The sequence below is a fragment of the Dipteris shenzhenensis genome, chromosome 24 (assembly GCF_047967505.1).
Source record: "Dipteris shenzhenensis isolate YYH24624 ecotype China chromosome 24, Dip_SZ_1.0, whole genome shotgun sequence".
Classification (NCBI taxonomy): Eukaryota; Viridiplantae; Streptophyta; class Polypodiopsida; order Gleicheniales; family Dipteridaceae; genus Dipteris; species Dipteris shenzhenensis.
Genome location: NC_141619.1, coordinates 51,873,119 through 51,883,069, shown reverse-complemented (window position 1 = coordinate 51,883,069; position 9,951 = coordinate 51,873,119). Strand labels below are relative to the sequence as shown.

The 9,951-nt window shown below is 43.4% G+C and overlaps 1 protein-coding gene across 3 annotated transcripts in view; it reads left to right on the top strand.

Moving 5' to 3' along the window:
- Positions 1–1,281: 1,281 nt before the first annotated feature.
- LOC147886751 (pentatricopeptide repeat-containing protein At1g06140, mitochondrial-like) overlaps positions 1,282–9,951 on the top strand; it is a 48,880-nt gene continuing 40,210 nt past the window's right edge. For 2 of the 3 annotated variants that reach the window (XM_087395512.1, XM_087395511.1), the window contains exon 1: positions 1,545–3,919. In XM_087395512.1, coding sequence (XP_087251638.1) covers positions 1,555–3,888 — 2,334 coding nt within the window. In that variant the 5' untranslated portion in view covers positions 1,545–1,554 and the 3' untranslated portion in view covers positions 3,889–3,919. Of the gene's footprint in view, positions 1,325–1,544; positions 3,920–9,951 lie in introns of those variants that run through there. The other variant, XR_015543309.1, reaches the window with a different exon arrangement.

The following is a 9,951-nucleotide window of genomic DNA, read 5'->3' as shown; positions in this document are numbered from 1 at the left end:
CAGCTCATCTTGTCACTTTAAAGCGCCTATGTATGCTATTGGTGATCTTCAATCACTCTCTTTATCGATGAGCCCAGGGTTGCAATCCGACACTCTCGTACTCCAACAAACTGTCGATATGCCCATTCCCATAGAATCAAGGAAAAGAAAATCAAGCAAGTTGGTTAGGAGTAGGGAACCCAATCCTCATAAATCGATTGATATTTTTGGGTAGTGCACTTCCCAATTTCGCGATGTGACAAGGTATGTTGAGGGTATGTTACAATGTATTTGCTTGCCAAACAGGCTTTATGCCTGCCAATGAAAAGATTGTCGTCTACTGTTAAAAAGAAAGCCAAGTAAAGCTAAAAACAAGAGGCAAATAGTTGCCATCAATTCATCCAACTTTTGTCCTGGGAGACTTTAATATTGATATGCTATAAACTTCTCAAAAGCAATTGTGACTAAAAAATCTCATGGAAGAGAATCATCTGCAATTAGTAAACAAAACCTCAACAGAAGCCATTCGTTTTCATATACTAGGATGGTCGCAAGGCATATGCAAATAAAGCCAATGCTAAACCTTGTCACCATGATCTTGTCAAGAATTGACAACAATGGCTAGTAGGATTTAATGATATATTGGGTCTAATTTGTGTCTATCGGTATTTGGACCCAAAGTTAGATTTTAACTTAGTTAGGAGTTCAAATGTATGTCGGGTGCAAAATGAGTTGTTCACAACACTAGTGGAGAGTATTTTCCACCCCTAGGAATAGAGTTAGGATTAGGACTTCTAGTGTTAAACCTGCCACATTAATCATTTTGCATTGATTGCCACCACTTAGTCCTACCAAAAGCAAAAAAAAAGGTGTATTTGAATTGTCAAGGCTTCTTCCTTGTAGAGAAGCTATGGAGATTTGCACAATGTAGTTCATGCATGCAGATTTGGGATGAGGGATGGGCTGCCTCGAACCGTTTGGTGATGGTTCGAGTTCAATGTTCTCTCACCCAATTGGAAGATAAATCAATGGAGCGTTGGGGCAAAATCGAGCCTGCAGATGATCACTTATAGGCGGTTAGTGGGTTATGAGTTGCTTCCTTAAACAACAAGTGGAAGCTGAGGAAAGAGTGCTAGGTGGTGGAAAGCAGGGATGCTTGGCTACTGGAAGGCTCACTTTCGACTCCTAAGTTTCTGTTTTGGGAACCTGCGTACTCTCGTTGGCAAGCGTTTATCTGCTCTTGAGGGAGCACGAAATGGTGTTGACGGGCTGCAGTTACGCTGTTTATGGCATACGTAAAGCTATCTTGCTCTCGTCATAAATTCCGCTCTCAGTAAACCAAAAGGTAGTGCCACAACCACTTATGGTCTCTCTTTAATCTCTACTGCTTGCTGACCTTGTGAACCTGCTGTACCTGCTGTTATGGGCTGCAGGCTGCAGAGCTGCCAAGTGGACACATGACAGTAGAGGAAACTACCTATTCAATTTGATAGGGATTTCATAATGAATAATCCATACTTTGTATGATGGAGTTGATGGTTGTAGTCATGTGGATGAGGCTTTGGTTAGTTCTGCATGATGAGTGTGGGTATGCCCAAATTTTTTTTCTTTTCCTGGTTCGCAGGTTGGTGCACTTTGTTGCATGGATCTGACTTATCTGTTGTGTTTGGTTTGTCTTCTTTAGCAAATTTTGAGCCCATTGGAGATTTGAAACAAATGTGCAAGAAATATTGGTCTGATGAGGCAGTTCAGGCTGTGAAGCTTACGCAACAGCAAAGGATCCCTAAATTGAGGGACTTCATCTTAAGTCTCTTGCATGAATGTGCCATAAAGAAAGACGTAGCAGCTGGCAGGAATGTGCATTCCATAATGGTCACTTGTGGGCTTGAATCGGATGCCTTTCTAGGGGACCATCTTATCCGCTTGTTTGCTTTAAGTGGGAGCTTGAATGAAGTAAACCAAGTGTTTTGCAAGATATTAAGTCCAACTGTATACACTTGGAATACAATCATTTTTGCACATGTCAAGCTAGGAGAAGGTGAAAGGGCCCTTCAGCTGTACGATGAAATGCAGCAGGTGGGCATCAAAGCAAATGGAATTACGTTTTCCTGTATTTTGAAAGCTTGTAGTAGCGTAGGAGCCTTACTGCAAGGGAGGGTGATACACGAGCAGGTCACTAGAAATGGGTTTCAATCAGATGTTGTCATTGGGAGCACCATTGTTGATATGTATGCCAAATGTGGGAGGTTAGTGGAAGCGCTTAGGGTGTTTTATTACCTACCAAATCGAAATGTAGTGACATGGGGTGCACTAATTGCTGGATTTGTTGAGCATGGGCATGGTGTCGCTGCCCTTGAACTTTTTGAAAGAATGCAGCTAGAGGGTATCCAGCCAAGTAGTTTTAGTTTTTCATGCATTTTGAAAGCATGTGGGAGCATCAGAGCCATAGTACAGGGCAGGTTGATACATGAATGGATTACTCAAAGTGGACTTGAGTCAAATGTGGTCATTGGGAGCACACTCATAGATATGTATGCCAAATGCAGTAGTTTAAGGGAGGCTTGGGAAGTATTCAATGAATTGCCGAATCGAAATGCTGTAACTTGGGGTGCAATGATTGCAGGCTATGTCCAGCATGGTCATGATCTCCTTGCTTTGGAATTGTTTGAGTGGATGAAGCAGGACGGAATGCCTCCAGATAAATTTGTATTTTCATGTGTTTTGAAAGCGTGTGGTAACATAGGAGCCATAGCGCAGGGCAGGCTGTTACACGATGAGAGTACCTGTTTTGGATTCCAAACAGATGCGGTCATAGGAAACACCCTTATTGACATGTATGCTAGATGTGGGAGCCTAGAGGAGGCACGTCGAGTATTTGATCGATTGCTGGCTCGGGATTCAGTATCATGGGGTGCAATGATTTCCGGATATGTGCAGCATGGTCACAGTTTTCCAGCCTTTGAGCTTTTTGATAATATGCTACGGGATGGCGTAAAGCCAGGTAAAGTTGTATTTTTGTGCATTTTGAAAGCCTGTGCCAGTATAGGAGCCTTAGGGCGGGGCAGGCTGACACATAGCCACGTATTCACATCCAGGCTTGAAAAAGATGTGGCATTGGGGACTGCACTTATTGATATGTATGGCAACTGCGGAAGCGTTGAAGATGCGCAAACAGTTTTTGGAAATTTGACAGATCGAAATATGGTCTCATGGGGTGCAATGATTGCAGGATATGCCCAACATGGTAACTGCAGGCTAGTGAGACAATGTCTCAAGGAAATGCAGCAGCAAGGTTTTCAGCCCAATGATGTCATATTCACTAGTATTCTCAATGCTTGCAGTCGCGCCGGCCTTTTGGATGATGGCCATCAGTATTTCAAATCAATGAGAGCAGAACATGGCATTTCACCAAGAATTGAGCACTATAGTTGCATGGTTGACCTCCTGGGCCGTGCAGGGTATTTCAGTGCAGCTGAAGATTTACTCCAAACAATGCCAATGTCACCTGGTTTTACACCATGGATGTCTTTGCTCTCTGGTTGTAGAACACACGGAAACATGGAACTAGGAGGTCGATGCTTTGAAGAACTAGTGAGATTGGATTCTAGTGATGCTTCTGGCTATGTCCTGATGAGCAGCATCTATGCTGATGGTGAGATTTGGGAGAAAGCTGATATACTACAAGACTGGAGAAGATGTTTAGGGGCATGGAAGAAACCTGGGATGGCCTGGTTTGAGGTCAACAAGATGCTACATGGGTTCATTGTGGAGAGTCATCTTACAGAAAGTAATCAGATCCATATTAAGTTAAAGAGGTTGAGTCGAGTTGCCAAGGATGATGGATATGTGCCACAGTTGAACTTTGTCTCAACGCCCATCTCAATATCACAACAAGCTTTCTTGACGTGACGTCTACTCCAAAAGAAAAGATGAAGATATTGTGAGTAAAGGGAGCTCTGCCCATTCTTTGTCTATGTTCCTTCAGGCTGTCCTGCATCTGAATTAGGTAATGATGTCCTTCACCTTCCAGGCCTCTTAAAGTTTTGCCAGGATATGCTCTCAAATTTTTGAGTTGCTATAGGCACCTGCTGCTGCGGCTGTTAACGGCCATGCTGTTGTGTTTAGCCAATAATCGTAGTTGAATGTTTTCGTTGGGACTATGATATTGGATTCAGTTTAACCTCATCTTGCTGGCACTTCACACTCCTTTTGCCCTTGAAATTGATGCAAGGGATCTTTTGCATGCTTTTGTTTTCCCTCAAATAGAGAAAGCTGGGGAAGTAGGGGATGCATTAAAGGGCAGACTCTGATCATTTAGTTCAAGACTAGCCAGATGAGTTGACCTTATAATTCATGGATGAAGTGAGGACAAGAAAGGATTATGAGGCAAGTGCATGAAGAAAGGAAATAAAGCGTATTTATTTAGGCAATAATGTTCATACACGGCCCAAATAGGGTGCACTATCTATGGTAGTAGGGAGGGGACCGATGTTCAACGGCGGGTGGTTTGGAATCGTAAGGGTCTATGTACACATGTTTGGGAATATGGGATGCCATGTTGTCCATAGAAAAGGCATTTGAGACACATTGCCGAAATCAGATATTTGTGGGAGTCCATCAAAACACAAAATTGCTTCTAGCTTAAGGCTTTGTAGTACGAGCATGCGCTTTCAAATGTCTAAACGTGACAGCTAGTATTGCTCATATTTATCCTCACAGCTGGCCACATTATAATCACTCAATTCTTTGGAGTTTGAGGGCTCTTTATTTTAGATGCTATGCAATGTTGGCCTCATCTACAACTGAGCATTGCCATCACACTATAGATAGACAAGTTCCATAGAATAGTTGGTATTTGATGAATGCAAGGATTCCAAGTAGACCATCTATAGATAGCCAAGTTCCATAAAATAGTTGGTACATTGATGAATGCAAGGACTCCATGTAGACCATCTATAGATAGCCAAGTTCCATAGAATAGTTGGCACGTTGATGAATGCAAAGACTCCAAGTAGACCATCTTGATGTCTAGGCCTCTTTGTTGCTAGATGCTTTGCAATGTTGGCCCTCCCAGACTACATGCCGGGATGATCACTAGAAGTTTCCTAGAGTTATAGGACAAATCCTTATCTCTTTTCTTTACTATATTACCATCACCCTCAAGCTTCTAAAGCAAACCTAATTCTGTGTGTTCATTTAATCTTTTTTGTTCTTTTTAATAAAATAATAATCAAAAGGAAGGGTAAGAATGTTGTCTTTCTTTTCATGGAACTTCTCTTGCAAAATAGACAAATGGTCCACGTGAGACTACTGTTTTGTGCTAGCATCCCTCTTGATATTGTTGAGTGATACATGGAGGAATACATTGCCTTCAATTTCCCTTTACCAGCCTGAAATAGATGAACAATTGCGTGGTAAGTCCAATCCTCAATCCCTTACAGTGTATTTTTCCCTCGTACTCTCAAAGATACAATTGGTAATCTCCTGCCAAGGATCCAAGTAAATTGGCCATTATAAGGCCTCCAAATGTGGAAACCCTCACTTGAGGATTTGAACTTTCCTCAGTTTCTTCCTTTGCATGTACAAAAATAAGGAAAGAACACATTCCTTTGTTAACTAGAGTGGAAAATTGTGAATGACTTACCATAGGAATAGATTTTCCTGATACTCCTACTGAAATGTTAATATCTCTACCCTTATGTTGAAGGGTTAGAAGTTCTTTGTGTAATCAATCCGTGGGTTAACTTGCTTATGCTAGGGTATCCTGAGAATCATGTCATCCCCTTGGATTGGAGCCAACATGAAAGTTAAATGATCCAACGAGAGGGTACACCTTTTCTTCTTGGCTCCTGAAAGCCCCAAATGCTTCCTGGGCCTCTCCTTGGTCTTCTGAGACTATCCCCAAGTTATGTGCCAACTCATGAGAAATGAGTTATGAGTAGCACCACTATTCAATAGAAAAAGAGTGGATTGATCCTTTACTTGACCCCAAGTTTTGAGCAACTCGAACATCAGTGTCACCTTCTTTTTGTGGAGTGTTGTTGACCTCTGGAGTCTTCTTGTTTTGGGCTGCCTCTTTGTTGTTGTTGGGGTTGGGTTTGGTGGCCTTCGGGCATTCATAGAAGTTGTGGCCTCGTTCGTCGCACTTAAAGCACCTTCCCTTGTAGTAGTACTTTTGCTCTTGTTGAGGAGAAGGGGATTGACTCCCCCCTTTTGTTCTCCTTCGAAGAGTCTTTCTGTAACTTTTTCTTGTCTTCGGGGTTGCGTTTGCTGGAGAAGAGTTGCTTCTTCTCCACTTTCAAAGCCACATTGTCCTCCAGGAATTAGGACTGTTGATCTCCACTTCATTCTGAATGGTATATCTTAGTCCACCATAGAACTTTCTTTGTTGTTCGTTTTATCCTTTCTACTGAATGCATGAAATTTCAACAAAGTATCCAAAAAACGAGTAACATACTAACTTTCTCTTCTTGTCGTTGGCAGATTATGTCCATTGCACCATCATGTCCCTCTTGAACTCTTTGGGCAAGAAGTGGTCTTGCAACTTGTTACGTCCACAAGTAGATCTGATCGGCTATTGGGTTCGCCAACCCTAAGCTAATCTGACAGAGATCTAGGGTCAGTGCAAGGTCCATCCCAGGGTTAAGACTAACCTAGGGCTGAGACCTAAGCTAGTAGATGAGGTCTAGATCACTAGGGATGAGCTTGCCTAGCTAGAATTGTGGCTAGACTTGGATGGAGTGCTCCCCAAGTAAGGCAAAGCCTAACTTGGCAGTCCTAAAGCACGCTTTAGGATAAAGGAGGCTAAGTATGACTAGAGCCACATAAAGTAGGATACCAAGCTATAAGTATAGGCTAGGGGCTCAGTTGAGGGGGTCCTGAGGATGCATTCCTCAGTGACCAGGACTTGTTGGCTAGAGGGTGGTCGTTAGGTTGAAGGGCTTGTGGCATGGGACACAAGTTTGGATCTTGAGGTTGGCTAGCTCTCGTATCCAGGTGGTTTAGACTTCTAGCTTGGGGGTGGCTCGAATGAGCCTACGGCTGGGAAGTGAGCTCCTAGCCCCAACCCGGAATGGCGGATGTTTGACCCGGACGGGTTGCTTGCAGGTTTGGCCTGTGTTGTGTTAGGGTTTCTAGTTATGGAGTTGACGTGGATACCCCGCTAGGGCTAGAGTTGAATAGACCTGGTTAGGGATTGTTTCGTAACTGCTTCGTGAAGCGCTTCCAGGTATGAGCCTATTGTCCAGTACTTGCCATGGCTGCCCACCAAAGTGAAGCATTGTCTTGTAGACGTAAGGCCGCAAATCGGAGTTTGGCCTTCTCTTCATACTTGTCTTCTTCAAAGAAGTATTGGAGATCTGGGATCCAGACCAGCAAGACTTCGGGCTGATAACTTGAAGAGCTTATCTCCAAGGGGTACTTTGTATTTAGCATATTTGAATCTCCTTGTGTGCCCGGCAGCAGTAGGCCTCCATATCACATGATGTGCATAAGCGCCTCTCCCTAGGTATGCGCTCTGCTCTGCTGTTCTCTATACGAAGTCTATGTGAAGAGACCTGAAGCTGCCCAATAGAGATCCTCAATGAGTGGGGTAAGTGGATCCGCGTGTACCCTGGCGGGTCAATGAAACCCTCCTCTGTGATATGTAAGCAGTGATCTCTGTAGAAGCTAAGCTTCACTGGGAGTTCGCTCGGTGCCAACCAAATCCGGAAAGTGTGTAACTGTAAGAGATTTTTACGGATCACCATCCAAGCCGTAATGGAAGGGAGGAAGTCTGTCCATGTGAAGTGCCAACCCGGCTAACCATCTCTCTGTAGTGCATACTGTTACGCTTCAATCTGATTTCTTCCTGTTTGTCGTCTAATCACGGGCACAGGCACTTGGTTTCTCCTCCCAGCCAACCTCATTGGTAGCAAGCTCACAGATCAATCTGATTACGTAAAAGCTCATGCTTGCATATTCCCAACGAGCCCCAAAACTCCCTAGATGAATCTAGTATGCCACATGTCATAATTGTAGGGTCCTTCCTTAATGCATTATTTACCCCTCTCTTGGGATATCTTCAAAACATTTGCCCCTAGGCACATTTAATGCATTAAAGTCCCTTAGCCTTAGATTCACCTAGTCTAGTGCCATGTCACCCACACCAAGGACCTTGACCTTTATTCCTTTTTGATCATTTACATGAAGCCCAAACAAATATAGTACAAACATTGATCCTTTAAAGGAAAATGCCGACTGACCCTTCCGAGGTCATGTTACCTCGACTTGAGCATAACATTCCTTCCCTCTTCAGCATCAGCGTCCTCGATGATAAAGTTTGGGAACACTCTCTGTAACTGGTATACGGATTCCCAGGTAGCTTCTGATAGAGGTAGACCATGCCATGCAACCAACACCGGGGGTATCTTCCGATTGCGTACTTGCATTGTTCCTCGGTCCAGGATTCCTGTTGGTTTGCGTCTTGCATTATCCTCTATCTCCTGAAACAAAACAACGCCTTCGATTAGTGAGTCACCTGTATGCAAAAATTTCTTTAAACGAGAAACATGAAACACTGGGTGCACCTTACAACCCTATGGCAATTCTAATTTATAGGCTACCGTATCTATTCTTTTTAGAATTAACCATGGCCCACAATATCGAGGTGATAACTTAGCACACTCTCCTACAGTCAAAGACTTGAAGTGTGAAGGAACTCTGAGAAAAACTTTTTCTCCTTCCTTCAGTTCTCTAGCGGATCGATTTTCATCGGCATACGCCTTAGCTCTATCCATAGCTTGGCGGATGTTAGCTCTCGCAAGTACTAGCATCTCCCGCATCTGAACCACAAAGTTTGCGGCACTAGGCACTTTCTGAGGTATTCTAACTATAGTTGGATTCGTTGGTCTATAACCATAGTTCAGCTCAAACGGACTGAACCCTGTAGAGGAATGTTTTCTATCATTGTAGGCAAACTCCAACAATGGCAACCACTTGTCCCATGTATGTTGCCTCAATGATACATATGCTCTAAGCATATCCTCTAAAATTTGGTTGATTCTTTCCGTCTGACCATCCGTCTCTGGATGATCCCCACTACTCATTCCCAACTCAGTCCTTAGTGTCTCAAATACCGCAGTCCAAAAATGACCGGTAAATTTGGCATCTCTGTCTGACACTATGGATTTGGGTAATCTATGCAAACGAAATATATGTCTAATAAACAAATCTGCCACTTGCGGGGCATTAACGGACTCTCTAGTTGGAATGAAGTGAGCCATCTTGGTAAGACGATCAACCACCACAAGGATAGAATCATATCCACCTTGTGTCGTAGGCAGCCCTACAATAAAGTCCATGGAAATGCTCTCCCACTTACTTAGTGGTATCTCCAAGGGCTGTAAAAGTCCGGGTGGCTTCACCCGTTCTGCCTTACTTACCTGACACGAAAAACGTGTCACATATTCATGAATATGCTTTTTCATCTTTGGCCAAAAGAAATCTCGCTTCACGAGATCATATGTCTTCTCGACTCCTGGATGTCCCGCACATGGGCTATCATGGCATTGTCGAATGACTCTCTGCCTGAGATCATTCTGATTAGGTACTAATACCTTGCCATTTCTTTTCAGCATACCATCCCTTATGGCATATCTTGCATAAGTTTGGCCTTTTCTGGATGCCAGGTCATCCTTTTCTTCGGGTTTTAATACATGAGCCTTAGGCCAAAGGCTTTGGACGAACTCGTCCACCTTTTGAGTTTCTCTAATCTCGGTCATTAGAGCACTCTCTAATACCGTGAAACTCATGTTATGCATAATGCATGACAACGCATCAACAACTTTATTATCCTTCCCTCTTCGGTACCGAATCGTCAAATTAAACTCCTACATGAGTTCTGCCCACCTAGCTTGGCGGCCTCTCAAGTCAGGTTGTTTACAAAAATGTTTCAGAGTATCATGATCAAAATCCAGATCTATCTAGGGATTT